Source organism: Lontra canadensis, unplaced genomic scaffold (genome assembly GCF_010015895.1).
Source record: "Lontra canadensis isolate GAN:19392208 unplaced genomic scaffold, GSC_riverotter_1.0 scaffold35, whole genome shotgun sequence".
Classification (NCBI taxonomy): domain Eukaryota; kingdom Metazoa; phylum Chordata; class Mammalia; order Carnivora; family Mustelidae; genus Lontra; species Lontra canadensis.
The window spans coordinates 16,018,894-16,041,785 of NW_022631029.1; the positions used below are offsets into that span (position 1 = coordinate 16,018,894).

Genomic DNA, 22,892 nt, shown 5'->3' on the forward strand with positions numbered 1-22,892 from the left:
AATAGCTCTTTTTCTAAACTTGAGTATGACCTTAGACAATGTCATCTGTGAGTAAAGTTAGGATATGGCAACAAGATAAAAAGTAATAAGGCACAAGATATTACTTTTCTTCACAAACTCTTAATTTATTAAAAAGCTATCAATAGTCTAGTTTTTGGTCTATAAAATTAAAGAGTAAAGAAAACTTTTCAGGGAAACAATTTTATTATCTCAAGAAAACTTTCCATTTTTGATAGAATGGAGCTTAAATATAACATAGGCCTTGGTAGATAGTTTCCATCATTTGGTTTTGGAAATAGCAGTTTCCTATAGCATGAGAAGGCTCCTCAGAAGAAAATCCTTAAAACAAGTAGTGAGAAATTGCTTAATGGGAGCAAGCAGTTAAGAATGCTTCTTAGAGGGGCGCCTGGATGGCTCAGTGGGTTAAGCCTCTGCCTTCAGCTCAGGTCATGATCTCAGGGTCCTGGGATTGAGCCCCACATTGGGCTCTCTGCTCAGCAAGGAGCCTGATTCGTCCCCTCTTTGCCTGCTGCTCTGCCTACTTGTAATCTCTCTCTCTCTCTCTCTCTCTGTTAAATAAATAAATTAAATCTTTAAGAAAAAAAAAAAAAGAATGCTTCTTAGAATCCAGACTACCTGGTCACATCCTAAATCTCCCACTCACTAATTAATTTGTCTGTGAGTTTCAGTTTTCTTACCTACAAAATGATAATTATGATGGTTTCTATACAAAAAGATATATGAGAGGATTAAATGGAATAAATGATGTGTGATGGCTAATTTTATGTATCAACTTGACTGGACCACTGGGTGCCCAGATTAAACACTGCTCTTGAGTATGACTGTGAGGGCCTTTCTGGATGAAATGAACATCTGAATCGATAAAATCCACCCCAACGTAGGTGGGCCTTATCACCCAATCCAAGGAGGCCTGAATATACCAAAAAGGTAGAGGAAGTGAGAATTTGATCTCTCTGCCTGACCCCTTAATTAGGACATTGGTCTTCAGCCATCCTCAGATTGGCATTTTTCACTATTGGCTCTCCTGGACTTAGAAACTCCACCATTGGCTCTTCTGGTCTTCCAGCCTGACCACTGCAGATCCTAGGACTTCTCAGTCCCCATAACTGTGTGACCCAATTCTTTATGATCGGTCTCTCTCTCCCTCTCCATGTATATATATTCTAAAACAAAATGATGGAAATTATCAAGGCCTATATGGTATGTAAGTTGTATATATGTGAGTGTTCTGTTTCTCTGGAGAACTTGACTGGTACACTACGCAAAGAATACAGCAAAAAGTCACTAAACAGTAGTAGTGATGATGATGATGATTTGCTGCTTAATATACTCATCTTCTCAAATTATATGGCCAGCATTTCATTCACTCCTTGATCACTTAATTAACAAATATCTACCGAGTTCCTGGTAAGGGTTAAAGATTGAGTTAGATGCGAGGGTACAACAATAAACAGGACCCCTGCAGTTTTGAAGCTCACATTCCCCTTCAGGAGACAGCAATAAACAAAGAATTAAGGAAAAAGAAAATATAGGTAGGGATAAGTGCTGTGATGGAAATAAAAGCAGGGTGATGTTAAAGAGAGGGTGTCTTGGGTGTTACTGGATGATTATGGCCTCATGTTCACCACTATGTGAACTATGTATTAAAATGTACATGAGCATAATTGATACTAATACTGCATAGATTGTCACAGATATTCCCCATTACATCATAAATAAACAAGTTTAATATACAACTATATATTTAAAAGATTTCTTTTGTCATTAATTTTGGATTTCCTTCCCATTATATATATATATTTTTTTTTAATTTTTTAAAAGATTTTATTTATTTATTTGAGAGAGAAAGCACAAGTAGGGGGCGTGGCAGGCAGAGGGAAAAGCAGGCTCCACGCCAAGCAGAGAGCCCAATGTGGGGCTCAATCCCAGGTCCCCAGGACTGTAACCTGAGAGAAGGCAGAGTCTTTAATCCACTGAGCCACCCATGTACTCCATCCTTCCCCTTATATATTTTAAATGAGAGTACTGACATTAAGGAAAGAAATATATTTTATTTTTAAATTTTTAAATTTTATTTATTTATCTGACAGAGAGAGAGAGATCACAAGTAGGCAGCGAGGCAGGCAGAGAGGTGGGGAAGCAGGCTTCCCGCTGAGCAGAGAGCCCGATGCGGGGCTCGATTCCAGGACCCTGGCATCATGACCTGAGCCGAAGGCAGAGGCTTAACCCACTGAGCCATCCAGGTGCCCCAAGAAATATATTTTAATTTTAGCAATTCTCTGGGCTTTTCAAAAGACAGAAAGGTATACAGAAGAAACTAAACATGTCTCATGGTTGCTCTAACATAATGTATCTCTATTGATATCACAAGTCATGAACATATTTAGAAAGTTACAATTCTCTAACAGAGGAAGATATGAGAAGTAAGTCTTATTTTCCTGCCCCTTCCTCTACTATCCCTGTTCCTAAAGGTTATTATTAATTTTTGTGTGTTTCCTTAAAGTACACCTATACCGGCGTCCCTATGTAGCTACATTGTTCATTTACTACATCAGTGGGCTCATACAGAGGCAACATCCTAGCTTTCCATGTGTCACTGATAGACATACACAGCTCTGAGACCTTTCCAGACCATCACAAGCAGATCAGGTCAGTTGGATAGCTGCATCCATAATATCTTATTTGTGGGTATTTAATCAACTACCTACTATGCACAAGTAATTCGTCTCTAGTTTTGTCATTATAATCCATGCTGTAATAGACATCTAAAGGAGAAATGTAAAGGTTGGAACAAGTCAGTCCTGCAAAAGTAGCATAACTATGTAACAAATTAGATGTGGTTTTCACATTTGCTATTATATTAATATTTATATATCAAAGTTTCTTCAATATTTAGTGGAATTATCAGAAAAATTCAAATTCATTATATATATGATTTGTGACATTTTGCTGTAACAAATTTTTTTTGTAATTTTTGTAATTATTTGTAATACAAATAAATTTTGTAATTTGTAATTGCTGTAACAAATCACAGATACTCATCAATATCTACACTAAATTCCTTTTACATAAAAAAAATTTTTTTGTAAAGGAATGTGACCAGGTATGACTTATTTTTACTAAAGATGGGGAAAGAGGGTGTATAATTCAAATGTAAGAGACAGCGGAGTTCACTCTGACTTAGTATCAGACCCTGGACCCGCAAACTGACATCTCTTTAAACCAACAATCTTACGACAAGTCTTTACTAAAGTGTGAGTTTAGAAAAGTGTTTTGTTGAGGATCCTGTTTGGCTCAGTCAATTAAGTGTCCAACTCTTAATTTTGGCTAAGGTCATGATCTCGGGGTTGTGAGATTGAGCCCCACATCAGGCTCCCAGCTGAGGAGGAGACTGCTTAAGATTCTCTCTCCCTCTCCCTCTGTGCCTGCTGCCCCAGCTTGCTCTCTCTCTCTCTTAAAAAAAAAAAAAAAAAGAAGTAAAATGTTTGTTTTTTTCCTGAAGTCACAATCTAAATCTTTTTTCTTTTAGTTCTCCCTTACAGTGGATTTTGTTACTTGATTTGAATTTTGCTTTCATAAACTGAAACCCAAAGAAATTCTAATAAGATCTCACCAGTGCCAACTGTAGTTGGATGATTACTTCATGGTTTTGCTAAATGCATCAACTTACCTATTTGCAATTGTGCTAGGAAACAGAGATGCTAGTCTTTTCTCATTTAAATAGGAGTAGAAGACCAATTAAGACTGCTGTTGTGGAAAAGAGGGCACTTGGGAAAACTGCCTCCTAACTTTTAAGCAAATCACTGGTTTTGATTTGTGCTTAGTGGACCATTGCATCTTGCCATTAGTAGTCGTATGCTCAACTTCAATAACCAGACCTGAATCTCTGGTTCAATTAAACTGGGGTTCCATTAATGAAAATAAGATCATCAGAGACCCCACAGTTCTCTGCAGACTAACAGTCATTAGCTAACGTGCCCTGGGAACTGACAAAGTGAGCAGTGGAGAAGTGTAGTAACACTGGCTTTTTGGAAACACAATTATCTTATTAATTTCATTAAATGCTCTTGATCAAGTTACATGACATTAGACAAAATGCACTTTAAAATGAAAGTTTTAAGGTTTCCTTTTTTGTTAGAGTGAACATACTAGAAAGCATCCATAGGAAGCAAGGACTATTTTCTGTGGCAGCTTTACTGGGATCTCAGTGTGTGCATTTGTAATAAAGTACCACAATTTACATGAATACTGTTTAGTCAGTTATAAGAGCACACAGTCATTTTCTCATTCAATTCAAAAATCTCATCACAGGGAGTGCATTTTTCAGACAGACACAAAAACAAACAGTTGAAATGAAGAAATATCTCCTGGCTTTTTCAAGATTAGAAAGTCTGCCCTTGGGCACTATTCATTAGCTATACCTTTCAAATAAAATATCTTATACAGAGAACAACTATTATTATTATATTCATTTATAGTAACTTTCAAAGCCTACAAATGACAAAATTAGCAATTGAAAAGTATTTGTAGAAAGAAAAACACAAAGTTCAACGTATAGTACCCCCTTCCATCCCTGGGGGATATGCTCCAAGACCCCCAGTGGATGCCCGAAACTAGATAGGACCAAACCATATATATTCCATTCTTTCCTATACATACATAACTCTGATTAATTTATAAATTAGGCACAGTAACAGATTAATAAGAACTAGTAATAAAATAGAACAATTATAAAAATATACTGTAATAAGTTATGTGAATGTGTTCTCTTTCTCAAAATATCTTATTGTGCTGTGGGGCTCACTGTTCTTCTGATGATGTGAGATGATAAAATTTCTACGTGAGAAGATGAAGTGAGGTCAATGATGTAGGTGTGTGACCTAGTGTTGGGCTACTATTGAGTTTCTGATGATACATCAGAAGGAGGATCATCTACTCCTGAACCACACTTTACCACAGGTAACTGAAACCTCAGGTAAGGGAGGACTGCTGTATGTTCATGTAATCTTAGCTGTCATGCATGTGCAATGAGCTTTTTTTTAAGAGAGAAACTTGATGGTTATAAAGGAACAGAAGTATAGTTGGGATTCACAGGGTAGAAGAAATATGCTATTAGGTGATGATTATTAATTTTCTTTCTTTCTTTCTTCCTTCCCTTCCTTCCTTTCTTTCTCTTCCTTCCTCTCCTCTCCTCACCTTCCCCCTTTCTCCCTCCCTTCCTTCCTTCCTTCCTCTCTCTCTTTCTTTATAAGTAGGCTCCATGCCTAGTGTGGAGCCCAACATAGGGCTTGAACTCGTGAACCTGAGATTAAGACCTGAGCTGAAATCAAGAGTCAGATGGTTAACTGACTGAACTACCCAGGCACTCCTGATTATTAATTTTCTGTATATGTGACTTAAGTTGACTATCATTATGTATTAAGATCTCATTTATGGGACTTGCAAAATACATACTCATATCCTCATCTATAAGTTGGGACCAAATATGGCCTATGAAAAGTTTCTGTTTATTATAATATTGTTAATGATGCAATTAATATTTATTCAAATTACTCTCTAATCTCAAGCATCATACGTGTCCTTGAACTTTAAATTAAAAAAGACACTTAAAATATATGGATATAGACTTGCATTTCCATTTAAAGACATAATTAATTCTTAAAACATTAAGTTGGAGAGATAAAAGAAGAAAAGAGCATTCACAATTGCTCTCTGAGTTATCTGATAGGCTTTATAGCTCAATCATTTCTGTTACTGAAAGCATTCACAGACTATTAGATACAGATTGAGTGTTTGGTTATCAAAAACATGCTTGCTCCTTTCATTCTGTGGTGAATCTTCCATTAGATTGATTTGTGACTGAGGTGTTTGCAGTGGCTCTCAGGTGAGTGAGATCTTTTTCATTGTTCTATATATTTTCTAAAGGTTCTTTAATGAACATGGGTTATATATATTCTCTCTTTCTAAAGATAGTGTATATAATAAATATACAAATTCTCAATACTGGTGCCCTGTGTGACCAAAATGTCCTGCCTAAAGTTGGCAATTGTGGAAATAGGTGATGGGGACATGGGTGTTTATTATGTCTTCTCTCTACTTTTTTTGAAGTTTGGAAATTTCATAATAGTTTAGAATTACAGTGTCTACTTATACATCATAGTACCTGGCCAGGGTTTACATGGAAGAATTTACAAACTCCAGGAATATACAATTTAGGACATGTAATGCTGATGAGGACTGACATAAACAAATACACCAAGAGGGATGCCTAGGTGGCTCAGTGGGTTAAGCATTTGACTCTTGGTTTTGGCTCACAATGTGATCTCAGGGTTGTGAGATCGAGCTCTGCCTCAGGCTCCATGCTCAGTGGGGAGTCTGCTTAAGATTCTCTCCCTCTGCATCTCTCCCTACTCACGTGTGTGTATGTGTGCGCACACTTGCTCTCTCTCAAATAAATACAATAAAAAAAAACACCAAGAATAAATGAATATAGGATAAATATAGAGAGCAAAACAGTTCAAAGAAAAGAAATAGCTTTTTCAGAGAAAAGAGATAGCTATGACTCACTCATTTTCTCATAGCTATCTCTTTTCTCCAGCTTCTACTTTGACCTCTCTCAAACTCTGACCCTGCTCTCTTCCCCGTCTGTTATCTGAGAATCCACAAGTCCTGCCTGTGTTTCCCCTGCAGAGTCTCTCAGGCTCATCACTTACCTCGGAGCCACTGACATTTTATGCCCAGTTGGCTGCAAAGACATCTGAGCTGTAATCCTTAATCTCTGGTCTCACTTGATTTAAAAATTCATCTTGAATCCTGATGTCAAATTCATCTTCCTAAAAAAGGCATTATTGTGTCTCTACTTTAGGAGCAGGAGGCACATTCTTCCCATATTCTTCTGACCTAGCCATTCTGCCCACTGAGGCCATTCCTCAGAAAACTCATCTGTGCATTTTGCTGTCTCTTTGCCTTTGCTCAGTCTTCTGCAAGACCTTACACCTCCATAAATCTTATAGTTATTTATAATAAAAACTTGTGCAAGTATTTACTGAATACTTCCAAGACCTACTTCTTTCTCCATAAGTTCCTTATTATGACCATCATTTTACCTTCCTTTGGGTTACTTCTGTGTTTTTGGGTGTCATCTGAGCCACAGGACTTTTGCTTGGATAAGTGGTTCTCAACCCAGGCTGCCCGTTAGAATCACTGAAGGCATTTAAAAAATATCCATCCAAGGACAATTAAATCAGAATCTCTGGAGATGAAGCATAGACATTAGGAAAAAAAATTTTTTTACATGAATTATTTATAGAATGTCCCAGGTGATTCTAACAAACAGGAAGTTGAGACCCACTCATCCAAATATTAGGTTTCTTGATTTATATGTACTATTCATTCATTTGGTCAAGAGCTATGGGTATTTATTAGAGAGGTACAAAACTGGTAGCCCTGGCATGGTTTGTTAGGCTCATAGAGTGTTTTCAAAACTATTTTAGGCTTTAGACAATATTTTAAAATTGGAAGATTTATCATAAACATTGAGCTACCTAGGTCCTCTTGGAAAAAAAAAAGAAGGAAGATCTTCTGTGAGACTGGTGAGACTGTGCATGAATTATTGCAAGGCATCACTTGGCTAGAATGGAACTGCAGTATCCCTTCTAGAGGGAGAATGAGCTTCTAGATTCCTACAGTCCTCACCACTCCCTATTGCTCCCTTAGAGGGGCTGAGTACTACCATTTATTCTATCATTTGCATAATTGTTCATGTTCCTGATTTAACAGTAGAGAACAATTCTTTGAAGCCCTACCTGACTCCTTTGCCCTAACAACCCTCTCTACTCCCAATAAGGCTCACTGTTGAGTAAAAAATGTTTCTATGGGTCAAATATCTAGGCATCCAGCCCACTTTATTCATTTATGCTGGCCTCCATAGTAATTCGAGTTTGCAGCCCTGGGCTGCAAACCCTGTGGCAAACACTGTGTTAGATGGTAGGGACATAGAACAATGAAGTACAGTGTTTGTTTTGGAGGCAGTCACACTTTATTGGGGAATGCAGACATAGTAAAAAATATTGTAAAAAAAAAAAAAAAGAAAAGAAAGGGAAAAAGTGTCAGGGAAAGAAGGGAACAGCGCTTGTTAGAATTAGGAGAGACTACACAGAAGAGGTAGCATTTGAGTTGGATCTAGAAAAATGAATTGGGAGTGTTTCTGGACAGAAAGACAAAGAAGCTGTTTTAGGCCAAGAAACAGCAATTCCCAAATATGAACATGTGGAAGCCCACGGAGTGGTCAGAAAATTGTATGTGGGGAATGAGAGATGAAGCTCTGGAGGAGGCTGGGATAGGGGAGGTTGGTTTTGTGTGAGTTCCCAATGGTTTTTTCATTTTGTCTTCTAAGATAGTGGGAAAGGCATTCAAGGTCTTTAATTGAAGAGAGACACGATCACATTTCTTTTTTTCAATCTATTGATTTTTTTTAAAAGATTTTATTTATTTATCTGACAAATAGAGATCACAAGTAGGCAGAGAGAGAGAAGAGGAAGCAGGCTCCCTGCTGAGCAGAGAGCAGAGAGCCTGATGCGGGGCTCCGTCCCAGGATCCTGGGATCATGACCCGAGACGAAGGCAGAGGCTTTAACCCACTGAGCCACCCAGGCGCCCCTCACATTTCTAATTCTATTATCAGAAAGATAGTTCCGACAGCAACGTGGAGATTAACTGGGAGGCTAAGGTGAGCGACCAGATCAATGACAGCAGCAACAGAAGAGGAGCAGAGAGATTCCAGAGATGTTTTGAAAGTATAATTGGCTGGGCCTGAAAACATACAGGAAAGGGAGAGGACTAATCAAGGATGTTTTGATTTGGTATGTAAAAACCCAGAAAACATTTTAGCGGCTAAATAGAAATTTAAAATGATTTATCACAGATACGAGTCAATGTCAGAGTGACCTAATATTTTAACTTCAAGCTATAAAGCATCATTGTGGTGCTGGGATTTTTTTAACCCTTTTTTTTGGTCTTTCAAATAAATATGCTTATAATTTAGGTGCTTGATGCATACCTGATTCTGCTGAACTTAGAGGATGACCTCCAAATTTTATTTCAGTTTGGCGGAGTTTAGTCATGTTTAGCAGCTGTGTGACTTGTGGAACATCTGTCGTTAGTTGGCAGCTTCGTGGAATAATGTCTGTAGGTTCATCTGTTGGAAAGCGAACACCATATCCGGCTGAAAGTAAAGAGAAACATTCATTCCTCAAATGTAAGTCATTTCTGCCAAATGGACATATCTTATAAATGAAACCAATTAAAGTAAAACTTTTTATTTATTTATTTTTAAATTATTTTTAAGATTTTATTTATTTGACAGAGATAGTGAGAGAGGGAACACAAGCAGGGGGAGCAGGAGAGGGAGAAGCAGTCGCCCCACTGAGCAGGGAACCAGACTTCCAGGACCCTGGGATCATGCATGACCTGAGCAGAAGGCAGATGTTTAACGACTGAGCCACCTAGGCGCCCCTAAAGTAAAACATTTTAGAATATGACTTTGAACGAATTACTTAACCTTATGGCCTCGGCTTTCTCATCTGTAAAATGAATGTTTGTAATTTTACTGCTTATTTCGTAGGACTGTAGGAACTATTAAATGAGATAAAGTGTATGACATATAGAGTAAGTTCAGAGACTTGTGCAATAAATGACAGCATTCATTGGGTATATTTTATACTTATTTTTCAGTACTAGAATATAACTCAAGAAAAGAGCTAGTTAGGTGTGCTCCAAGTACAGTGGCTCATTTACACTGGGATTTTTTTAACCCTTTTTTTAATATATACAAATAAATATACACAATGTATCACAATATACACAAATCATATATACACAAATAAACAATATCAATATACACAAAGATATAGTTGAATAAGTACCTAGAGACATTATATGAGTAAAGTTATTTTTTAACTTTTTATTTTGAAATAATTATAGATCTACAGAAAATTTACAAAAATAGTAGAGTTCCTAATACATTTTACCCAGTTCCCCTAATGTTAACATCTTACCTGTGAATACTTTCAAAGAAAGAACAGTTTATTATAATTAAAATAGTATTTTTATTATTATAATTTGTATTCCTAATGAGATTTGATATCATTCATATATATTTATATGGACATAAAAATTTCCAGTTTAGTAAATTTTGTGTTCATGTTCTTAACCCATTCCAGTATTAGAACATTATTTTCTTCATTTGTATGACCTCTCTTACAGCAAAGATATTAAGTCTTGTCATATGTATTAAGTAGGAATTAAATTGGTATTAGCATTCCAAAAAGCAATTTTCCTATATGTATTAAAAGCCTTGAAAATGTACCTGCCAATTCACTCCATAATTTCACTTTATGAATCTTTTCTCTCTCTTTTTAAGGATTTTTTTTTTTTAATTTGAGAGAGAGAGAGAGAGCGAGCATGCACACACATACTCATGGGGTGGGGAGAGGAGAAGGGACAGGGAGACACAGTCTTAAGCAGACTCTGCTCTGAGCTTGGAGCCCCACACAGGATTTGAGGCTTCATCTGATGATATTGAGATCATGACCTGAGCTGAAACAAGAGCTGGCTGCTTAACTGACTACACCACCCAGGTGTCCCTGAGTCTTTTCTAAAGTAAAACAAACAAACAAACAAACAAACAAACAGAAACTCAGATGAAAAGATCTATATAAATAGGTGTTTATACTTTCTGAAAAACAAAAAACTTGAATTACCAGTGAAGAGCCACAAGAAATTCTATTTATGAAGATGGCTTAATGATGTGGGGAAAAAGTCATGATAGGAAGTTACATGAAAGTAATATATACAAAACTCTAACTGTAGAAAATCAATGAATAAAAGGTGGGCATGGTAAAAAGACTAAAATGAAATATACTGAGATGTAAAATAACTTTTGATGGTTAGCTTAGGTGTAGGCTTTATTTTCTTCTACATAAAAGTGTCTGTGTTTTTAATTTTTATAAGTAAAATATCTAAATTTAGAATCTAGTGGAAAAAATTTGTGTGTGTCTATGTGAATATGAGTAGTTACAAAAATTCAGCCAATCATCCCTCAAAAAACATCCTATGTAAGTATAAAACTCTAACCACATTTATAAAGGCAAGTGATGTTAGGTTTATATGCACCCAAGTCATGGAAGTTTCCTAATTAGATCCTAATGTCCTAATCTTGAAAAGGAAATGAATCATTTAACTAAAAACTTGAATACTCATCAGCAATGTAATGGTTTCTAAGTGTCTTAATGCTCCCATCTTTAAAAATGCAGTAGATTTACAAATCTTAGTTTTCAGGTGTTGTTTGTTGGTCCATTTCTTATTTGTCATCCACATTTAGAAAATCAATATAAAGTAGCTGAGTAGATAAACTCTCAAAATAGAAAACATTTGGAAAAACAAGTAAACTAACTCCAGATATATATTTGACATATCATTTCAAACTCTTCTGAGGTAGAACAAGATAATTTCCACATCAGTGCCAATATTGATAAATTAGATTTTTTATTAAAAGAGGCAGAGAATTCTGTAGGCTCTAAGACCCTGAAATAAAATGCTGTATTCTCAATCACATAAAGACAAGTCATGGAAATGTTAGCTTATAGGGATTGTGTGGATGGTACAGGGTACAATGCCATACAAAGTTTGAAATGCATACAAAAAGAAAACCTGAGTTTCCATCTAAAAGAGATAGCCGAAAATTCCTGGTAACCCAAGATCCAAGGCAGAGACTATTACAAAACTCCAGTCTGACTTTAACAGGATAGTGGTTGACATGCAAATCAAATTCCACAGTAAAAGGATAAATTCCTTCTGTGCCACTTTTCCTTTCTATACATCTACTCTCGCTTTGCAGCCACAACTGTCTCACTACTCATTATTCATGAAGGGAGAGTGTGAGCAGTATAAAACCTGCAATAAAAGGAGGAATCAAAGAAAAAACTACCAGTTCACTACTTTTTAAAATAAAGGCAAATTATTAAGCCCATTTAGCAACTACTCACTCTTAAACTTGGTGGAGGTATACATGGAGAGGATCTTTAGTCTCATTTTTGTGAAACCAAACTATGAAAGAGCTTTATGACCTGGTAGTTGGATGTTTTGATAAACCAAAGTGGAAGTTAACTCAGCTCCCCACCACCCACCTCATCAATAAATACTCCCTTCTCCATATTCAATTACTAGGACATTTTATTTTAATTTTTAGCATTCATGGCTTAATTAAAAAATAAGAATTTCAGGGGCACCTGGGTGCTCATTCAGTTAAGTGTGTGTCTTCGTCTCGGGTCATGCGCTCAGGGTCCTGGGATCCAGCCTGTGTCGTGCTCTCTGTTCTGCAGGGAGCCTGCTTCTCCCTCTGCTCTGCCCCTCCACCCCTGCTCCTGCTCTCTCTGTCTCTCGCTCACGCTCTCTCGAATAAAAAAAAAAAAAAAAGAAGAATTCTGAACACAGCATGGATTCTACATAGAAAATAAATAATGCTAAACTGTGAGTACATACAGGGCATGGTCTGCCCTCACTCATTCGTTTACTCATTTTATCATTCAGCAAATACTTTTTGAGTTTCTACTGTATGCCAGGGAATCTCATGGTGAGCCAGAGTGACTCTGTCCTGGTCTTTCTGAAGCTTACACTTAACAGAGAATATGAAACAAATTATATTATAAATAACTATTTAATTATAATTTAATTAAGTGCTCTGAAGGAAAAGTTCAAGATGTAATGAAAGAGGTAATGGGTGTCAGGGAAAGTCTTTCCTGATAAAGAGAAATTTATTTATCTTTTCTTTTTTAAAAGATTTTATTTATTTATTTTATTTTACATTTGTATTTTGGGGTAAAATACCCAGTAGGGCAATTGCTGGGTCATAGGGTAGCTCTATTTTCAACTTTTTGAGGAACCTCCATATGGCTTTCCAGAGTGTCTGCTCCAGCTTGCATTCCCTCTAACAGTGTAGGAGGATTCCCCTTTCTCTACATCCTCACCAACATCTGTTGTTTCTTGACCTGTTAATTTTAGTAATTCTGACGGGTGTGAGGTGGTATCTCACTGTGGTTTGGATTTGTATTTCCCTGATGCCAAGTGATGTTGAGCACTTTTTCATGTGTCTGTTGGCCATCCAGATGTCTTCTTTGCCAAAATGTTCATATCTTCTGCCCATTTCTAGATTGGATTCTTTGTTCTCTGGGTGTTGAGTTTGATAAGTTCGTTATGGATTTTGGATACTAGCTCTTTATCTGATATGTCATTTGCAAATATTTTCTCCCATTCTGTCGTTTGTCTTTTGGTTTTGTTGATTGTTTCCTTTGTTTTGCAAGAGCTTTTGATCTTGATGAAGACCCAATAGTTCATTTTTGGCTTGCTTCCCTTGCCTTTGGTGATGTGTTTAGGAAGAAGTCGCTGTGGCTGAGGTCGAAGAGGTACAGTCTGTGTTCTCCTCAAGGATTTTGATGGATTCCTGCCTCACACTCAGGTCTTTCATCCGTTTTAAGTCTATTTTTGTGTGTGGTGTAAGGAAATGGTCCAGGTTCATTCTTCTGCATGTGGCCATCCAATTTTCCCAACACCATTTGTTGAAGAGACCCATTTTTCCACTGGACATTCTTTCCTGCTTTGTCAAAGATTAGTTGACCATAGAGTTGAGAGTCTATTTCTGGTTTCTCTGCTCTGTTCCATTGATCTATGTGTCTGTTTTGTGCCAGTAGCATACTGTATTGATGATTAAAGCTTTGGAATAGAGCTTCAGGTCTGGAATTGTGATGCCATCAACTTTGCTGTTCTTTTTCAACATTCCTCTATTTGGGGTCTTTACTGGTTCCACACAAATTTTAAGATTATTTTTTCCAGCTCAATGAAAAAAGTTGATGGTATTTTGATAGAAATTGCATTAAATGTGTAGATTGCTCTATGTAGCATAGACATTTTAACACTATTTTTCCTTCTAATCCATGAGCATGGAACATTTTTCCATTTCTTTGTGTCTTCCTGAATTTCTTTCACGAGTATTCTATAGTTTTCTGAGTGCAGATCCTTTGTCTCTTTGGTTGGATTTATTCCTAGGTATCTTATGGTTTTTGGTGCAATTGTAAATGGGATCTACTCCTTAATTTCTCTTTCTTCAGTCTTGTTGTTGGTGTATAGAAATGCATTCTGTGCATTCATTTTATATGCTGCCATTTACTGAATTGCTGTATGAGTTCCAGAAGTTTTGGGGTAGAGTCTTTGGGTTTTCCACATAAAATACCATATCATCTACAAAGAGTGAGAATTTGACTTCTTTGCCAATTCAGATGCCTTTTATTTATTTTTGTTGTCTGTTGTTGAGGCTAGGACATTCAGTACTATGATGATTAGTAGTGCTGATAGTGGATATCTCTGCCATGTACCTGACTTTAGGGGAAAAGCTCTCAGTTTTTCCTTATTGAGAATGATATTTGCTATGGGTATTTCATAGATGGCTTTTATGATGTTGAGGTATGTACCCTCCATCCCTATACTGTGAGGAGTTTTAATCAAGGGATGCTGTACTTTGTCAAATGCTTTTTCTGCATCTACTGAGAGGATCATATGGTTCTTGTCCTTTCCTTGATTAATGTAGTGTATGACAATGATTGATTTGTGGATATTGAACCAACCTTGTGGCCCAGGAATATATCCCATTTGGTTGTGTGAATAATCCTTTTAATGTACTGTTGGATCCTATTGGCTAGTATTTTGGTGAGAATTTTTGCATCCATGTTCATCAAGGATATTGGTCTATAATTCTCCTTTTTGATGGGGTCTTTGTCTGGTTTTGGGATCAAGGTAATATTGGCCTCATAAAATGAGTTTGAAAGTTTTCCTTCCATTTCTTTTTTTCTTTTTTTTTTTACAGTTTCAGGACAAAGAGTTTCACGTATTAATTCTTCTTTATATGTTTGGTAGAATTCCCCTGGGAAGCCGTCTGGCCCAGGGCTCTTGTTTGTTGGGAAATTTTTGACGACTGCTTCAATCTCCTCACTGGTTATGGGTCTGTTCAGGTTTTCTCTTTCTTCCTCATTCAGTTTTGGTAGTTTATATGTCTCTAGGAATGCATCCATTTCTTCTGCATTGTCAAATTTGCTGGGGTATGGTTGCTCATAATGTGTTCTTATAATTATTTGTATTTCTTTGGTGTTAGTTGTGGTCTCTCCTCTTTCATTCATGATTTTATTCATTTGGGTCCTTTCTCTTTTCTTTTTGCTAAGTTTGTCCAGGGGTTTATCAGTCTTATTAATTCTTTCGAAGAACCAGCTCCTAGTTTCGTTGATTTGTTCTACTGTTCTTTTGGTTTCTGTTTCATTGATTTCTGCTCTGAAATTAATAATTCTCTTCTCCTGCTGGGTTTAGGCTTTCTTTGATGTTATTTCTCCGGCCCCTTTAGGTGTAGGGTTAAGTTGTGTACTTGAGAACTTTCTTGTTTCATGAGAAAGGCTTGTATTGCTATATACCTTCCTCTCGGGACCGCCTTTGTTGTGTCCCAAAGCTTTGAACAGTTGTGTTTTCATTTTTATTTGTTTCCATGAATTTTAAAATTCTTCTTTAATTTCCTGGTTGACCCATTCATTCTTTAGTAGAATGCTCTTTAACCTCCATGTATTTGAGTTCTTTCCAACTTTCCTCTTGTGATTGAGTTCTAGTTTCAGAGCACTGTGGTCTGAAAATATGCAGGGAATGATCCCAATCTTTTGGTACTGGTTGAGATCTGATTTGTGACCCAGGATGTGATCTATTCTGGAGAATGTTCCATGTGCACTAGAGAAGAATGTTTATTCTGTTGTTTTGGGATGAAATGTTCTGACTATATCTGTGATGGCCATCTGGTCCAGTGTGTCATTTAAAGTCCCAGTTTCCTTGTTCTGCTTAGATGATCTGTCCATTTCAGTGAGGGGGTGTTAAAGTCCCCTACTATTATTGTATTATTGTCAATGTGTTTCTTTGATTTTGCTATTAATTGGCTTATATAATTGGCTGCTCCTTTGTTAGGGGCATAGATATTCAAAATTGTTAGATCTTCTTGTTGGATAGACCCTTTAAGTATGATATAGTGTCCTTCCTCATCTCTTATTACAGTCTTTGACTTAAAATCTAATTTGTCTGACATAAGGATTGCCACCCCAGCTTTCTTTTGATGTCCATTATCATGGTAAATTGTCTTCCACCTACTCACTTTAAGTCTGGATGGGTCTTTGGGTCTAAAATGAGTTTATTGTAGATAGCATATCAGTGGCTCTTGGTTTTTTAATCCATTCTGATACCCTGTGTCCTTTGAACATTAGCCCATTTACATTTAGGGTAACTACTGTAAGATATTTAGTGCCATTGTATTGCCTGTAAGGCGACTGTTACTGTATATTGTCTCTCTTCCTTCCTGGTCTGTTACTTTCATGTTCTCTCTTTGCTTAGAAGACCTCTTTCAAAATTTCTTGTAGGGCTGGTTTGATGATTGCAAATCTTTTAGTTTCTGTTTGTCCTGGGAGCTTTTAATCTCTCCTTCTATTTTCAATGACAGCCTAGCTGGATATAGTATTCTTGACTGCATAATTTTGTTTAGTGCTCTGAAGTAAATGAGAAAGCTGCCAGTTCTCTGTAGATAGATCTGTTGCCAGCATAATGCTTCTAACACTGTAGACCTTCTAACACTGTAGACCTCCTCTTGTCCCAAGCTGCTTTCAGGATTTTTCTCTTTGTCTCCGAGATTTGTATGTTTTCTTATTAGATATTTGGATGTTGACCTATTTTTGATTTTGAGGGGGGGTTGTCTGTGCCTCCTGGATTTTGATGCCTGTGTCCTTCCCCAAATTGTGGAAATTCTCTGCTATAATTTGCTCCAATATATGTTCTACCCCTCTCCTTCTTCTTCTGGGATCTCACTTATTCTAGTGTTGTTTCATCTTATGGTATCACTTATCTCTTGAATTCTCACCTTGTGGTCCAGTAGTTGTTTCTCTCTCTTTTTCTCAGCTTCTTTATTCTCCATCATTTGGTCTTTTAGATCACTAATTCTCTCTTCTGCCTCATTTATCCTAGTGGTTAGAGCCTCCATTTTTTATTGCACCTCATTAGTAGCCTTTATTATTTTGACTTGGTTAGATTTTATTTCTCCAGAAAAGGATACTCTAGTATCTTCCATGCTTTTTTCAAGCCCAGTCAGCATCTTTACAATTGTCATTCTGAACTCTAGTTCTGACAACTTACTAATGTCCATGTTGATTAGCTCCCTGGCAGGCAGTCTGTAGTATTGCCTCTTATTCTTTTTTTTTTTTTTTGAGGTGAGATTTTCCATTTTGTAATTCTGTCTGGAGAGGAATAGATGAACAAGAGAACAAAATGCTACAAGGGTAAAAATGACCCCAGAAAATATACACTAAACAAATCAGAAGAGATCCAAAACTAGGGTGGGGGGGTGGGGGGAAGAAAGGGGAAAAAAAAAAAAAGATATGCTCAGGCTGGTAAACAGAACAGAGCCACAGACTTTTGGCTCTGTTTTTTTGGGTGTATTTTGGTCTGTTAGAAGAAACTGCCTCCCAAAATTTTAAGGACAGAAAAACATATACATACAAAAACAAGGGTAAATACAATGAAAGGATGGTATATGACTGTAAAAATGAAAATTAAAAAATTTTAAAAAAGGAAGTGATAAGAAATTGGCTGAAAAAAGAAAGAAGGAAAATTAAAAAAAAAAAAAAAGAATTTGATCAGGCAGGTGAATAGAACAAAGCATGTACTAGATTTAGGGTATATTTTGGTCTCCAGCCCTGGAGGAGGCCAAGAACTCAGGGTCCCACTCCTGAGTGAGTCCTCAGAGAAAAGCAGTCAATCACCCCTGTCTCCCTGGTCTCCAGCCACTCTCCATTCTCACCCAGGCTGTGAGTGAGCATTTCTATCTCTGACTCACAGCCCCATTTGGATTCTCCAACCCCAGTAGATTCCTGCAGTGTGCTCCTGTGCCTCTCCTCCCAGGGGAGGAAGTGAGGGGTCTCCCTGGATCTGTTGCTTGTTGGGCCTCTGCTCTTCCAGGAGGCCTGACTGTGCTGCAGATCATGGTTTATGGCAACCCTGTGCTGAAAGCACACTCCTCGGCTCCATCTCCACAGCCAGTTTCCCTGCTCTGATACATGGGACCTCTGCAGCACTCAGGAACCCCAGGTCTTTCTGTGACCCTGAGGGGTCCTGAGACCACACTGTCCCAGTGAGCGTTCCATCTCCTGCTTAGCCACCGGAGTGATATCCCTCAGGCGAGCAGACTTCTAAGAGTTCCGATTTTGGGCTCTGTTGCTCTACCACTTGCTGGGAGCTGACTGATGGAGGCTTCCTCCCCCCACCCCCTGCGGTCTATTTTCCCAGATATCGCCTTCGATTCACTTCTCCACATGTCCTACCTTCCAGAAAATGGTCGCTTTTCTGTTCATGGAGTTGCTGCTATTCTTTTCTTTGATCTCCTGCGGAGTTCATAGGTGTTCAGAATGGTTTGATAACTATTAGCTGAATTCCTGGGACCAGATGAAATTTAGGTCTCCCACTTCTTTGCCATCTTGGAGCCCGCCTCCGGATGAAGGCCCCTTAATAACAGCTGACCTAGATTAAAAGCAGTGGCCAAGTTTTCCACTTTTCTTCTTTGGTTGTTCTTTGCTCAGCTATTTCCTGAGAAGTATTCCACACACATTTTATTTGGATATCACATCTTTCTCCCCAGATGGCAAATAACAAGTCAAAGTGGTAATCAGATACTAAGGGACCAAGGCCTATCTGAATTATTCTTCCAGACAAGTTCTATTTTCTGTAAGAGATGTGTATGGAAACAAGCAGACTGCTTGATTAACATTGGAAAATGACACAGTTGATTTAAGGTGCTTTTGCTAACAAATCTGAAAGGACACAATGTTGGCTGGAATGGTCAGCTCAGAATGCCAAAATGGAAGGAGAAGGCTAAGAGAGAACTAACAGATTTGCTCATGTAGCATCGAAACACAACCACATGGTGGGGTTTTTTTTTTGCTGTCTTTGTTCCCAGTATGAGTTAGTATATTAGAATGTTTTGAGTGATTTTGTAATCCTGTTTGGCTTTGTCTATAATGCCACCATAATGTAAACCATTCTGTAGGTGGTGCAGATCTCTGATGAAGATCTTAACTAGCTTTAAAAATTAAATCACTGGGTGCCTGGGGGGCTTAGCTGGGTTAGCATCCCACTCGATTTTGGCTCAGGTCATGATCTGAGGGTTGTGAGATCAAGTCCTGCTTCGGGCTTTGTACTCAGCAGGGATTTCACTGGACATTCTCTCTCTCCCTCTCTCTGCCCCTCCCGTTGCTTGCAGGTAGGCACATGCTCTCTCTCAAATAGATTAACCTTAAAAAAAATTAAGTCACCAATTTTAACACATACAAATGCTCTTTATGCATTAAAACATGTGCTATGGTGAGTGCTGTGAATTGTGTAAGACTGGTGATTCACAGACCTGTACCTCTGAGGCAAATAATACATTATATGTTAATAAAAAAATCATTTATAACTGAACAAAAAATAAATGAAAAAACCAAACAAACCAAAACATCACTTATTAGCTGTGTGATCTTGGCAAGGTAAATTACCTCTCTGTGCCCTGGATCATCTTATCTGTAAAATATGGACTAGAAAATAATACTGTATAGGGTTATTATGATGATTAAATAAGTTAATGTTTGTAAGGGCCTAAGAACAGTGCCTGGTACATAGCAATTACTATATAACTGTTTATTATTAATAACAGACAAATACTTATGTCAACTATTTCATTATAATGGAGACAAAACCATAGTGCCTTAGCATGTGTTTTTTTATAATAAAAGGTGCTGATATTTAAAAGGGTAAATAAGCCTGAACTACACCAAACACTTGGCTATCCTGAAATGAATCATGCCTTTAGGTTTTTTTTTTTTAATATTTTGTTTAGGAGAAATTCACATTAATATGTCAGTAAAAATTAAGCATTTTAAAGTGAACAATTCATCCGTACATAGTACATTCAGAGTGTTCTGCAACCACCACCTCTATATAGCTCTAAAACACTTCCATCATTCCAAAGCAGAATTCCTTATCCATTAGTCAGCTTCTGTCCATTCTCTCCAACTCCCACTCCCTGGCAACCACAAATCTGCATTCTTTCTTTATGGATTTATCGACATTTCATATAAATGGAACCATGCAATATGTGACTATGTGTTAAACAAATACCATGTTTTGTTTATCCATTCATCTGGTGATGAACATTTGAGCTGTTTCCACATTTTGGTTATTGTGAATAACACTGCAGTGAACACACATGTACACGTATCTGTTTTCCATTCTTTTGGGTATATACCAAGGAGTGGCACTGCAGATGCATATGGTAATTATGTGTTTAACATTTTCAGGAACTGCCAAACTGTCTTCTATAGTGGGTGAACCATTTTGCATTCCCATTAACAATGTACAAGGATTCCAATTTCTCCACACCCTTACCAACACTTGTTTTCTATTAAAAAAAATTATAGCCATCCTAGTGAGCGTGCAGTGGTATCTCATTGTGGTTTTGATTTGCATTTCCCTAATAACGAATGCTGAGCAGTTTTTCATGTTTGTCAATTATTTGTATATCTTTTTCAGAGATACATCTATAGCAGTTAAGTCCTTCAGCCATTTTTTATTGGGTTGTGTCTCTTTCTCTTGTCGAGTTATAAGAGTCCTTTACATAGTCTAGATACTGGATATATATATATATATATATATATATGTAGAATCAGAATATTTATATCATATATATAAATATATATATCATATATCAGAATATTCCACACATATATATATATACACATATACTAGTATGTGTATTTCTTAAGTGTCCTTTGATATACAAAAGCATTAAATTTTAATGACCAATTTATTTATTTATTTCTTAAGTGTCCTTTGATATACAAAAGCGTATATCTCACAGTATAACTCATTATATATAATGAGTTATATACTCATTATTTTGTGTGTGGATATCCAATTGTCCCAGAACCATTTGTTGAAGAGTCTCCTCTCTCCTCATTGAATGTTCTTGGCCTCCCTGTCAAAATTAGACATATGGATTCATTTCTGGACTCAATTCTATTCCATTGGTGTATATGTCCATTCTAACTATACCAGACGGTTTTGATTACTGCAACTCTTGAATTAAGTTTTGAAATTGGGAAGTGTGAATCCTCCAACTTTGTTCTTCTTTTTCAAAACTGTTTTTGGCTATTTTGGCCCCCTTGCAATTCCATATGAATTTGAGGATCAGCTTTTTCATTTCTGCAAAAAGGCCATTGAAATACTGAGAGATTGCACTGAATCTCTATATCTCTTTGGGTTATACCAACATCTTAACAATATCAAGTCTTTCAATCCATAAATGTTGGATGTATTTATTTCTATTCACTTAGGTCTTCTTTAACTTCCTTTAGCAATGTTTTATAGTTTTTAGTGAAGAAGTTTTTCATTTCCTTGATTAAATTTATTTCTAGGTATTTAATTATTTGGGATGACATTATAAATGGAATTGTTATCCTTAGAGTTTTTAAGATATGAAGTTCTTTTATAAATACTGATAATGCCTACTTATAAAAAACAATTGATATTTTAATCAGTATACGTCTGTGTCTTTGATATACAGATATTCATAATCCATTTTTGTGGATCTACTATTGGCTGGAAACCTCTGCTATGCAGAGATCTTACCCTTTTTTCCTTGCCCTGGGGTGGTTTTCTAGGCAAGGGTAATCTGAGTTCGACTCTGCTGCAAGGAGGAGTGGGAATGCAGCCTTAAACTGAAGAGATCTGAATATGATGTGTATCACCTGACCTGGAGAGAGAGGGGCAGGAAAACACTCAACAATGCTGATTATTAAAAACACTAAAGAATTCCAGTTATTGAGGAAGGTAAATATATATACTGCTGAGGAAGGAACAGTCTAGGCCTGGCCTAGAGTTCTACCTTCTGTGACCTCAGCACAAGATGCCTTGATTTCCAGGTCTTATTTCCTCTCTGTATAATTAGGATACTGGATTGCATTATCTCTAAGGCCCGACCCTGCTCAATGAGTCTATTAAGGCACTACATTAGTATTTCTAGTTTTTTCTGTGGCTTTTGAAGGGATAATTTTCTTCACATTGCTTGACATTCAGAAGGCTTACTGAATAGAGAGAATGACTGAATGAATAATTGAACAAACAATTAGCCAACTCTTACTTCATCAATTCTTCATATATGTATGACAGATTACCAGTGCCAGGTCATGTGCTAGAGGTAAAAATATGGAGACTTAACCTATGCCTTCAAAGGGACTCTCAGTCTGAAATCATACTTTTAATTATTCTCTTCTTCTTGCATTCCTTAACACAGAACACATATGCCCAAGTGCTGATATTTTAGAAAGCAATGAACTCTGGTGTCAGGAGACCTGTAAAATCATCACTGGTAGAGCATAGATCCATACCTAGTGGATAACTGTGTGCTCTTTCCTTTCTTCTCTTGGCTCTCCTCTTGTTTTTCTCTTATCTAACATCTGTACATATATTGTTCTTTTTTTTAGATGCAGAATGATATGAGTTAGTCAATAATTCAGTCATGCAAATGCCTAAAAGTGCCAGTCCATGTTCCTTCAGGAACCATAAAAGTCATAAATTCAATTGAATCAGCATGCTTTACTACTTGTCCAGCATCAGCCATTCCTCTGGCCAAGTGAAAACCTGGTTAATTTCTTGTTTTAGGGTCCCAATAATTCACTTTCTATTATATTCCACTGTGTAAACAGAGAACAGCAATGGAAT

General features: G+C 37.0%; 1 protein-coding gene across 5 annotated transcripts in view; it reads right to left on the minus strand.

Annotated features, from left to right (window-relative positions):
* Positions 1-22,892, minus strand: part of CFAP20DC (CFAP20 domain containing) — a 251,483-nt gene that overhangs the window by 111,371 nt on the left and 117,220 nt on the right. For all 5 annotated transcript variants that reach the window (XM_032868454.1, XM_032868452.1, XM_032868453.1 and 2 more), the window contains one exon: positions 9,079-9,243. In XM_032868454.1, coding sequence (XP_032724345.1) covers positions 9,079-9,243 — 165 coding nt within the window. The remainder of the gene's footprint in view (positions 1-9,078; positions 9,244-22,892) is intronic.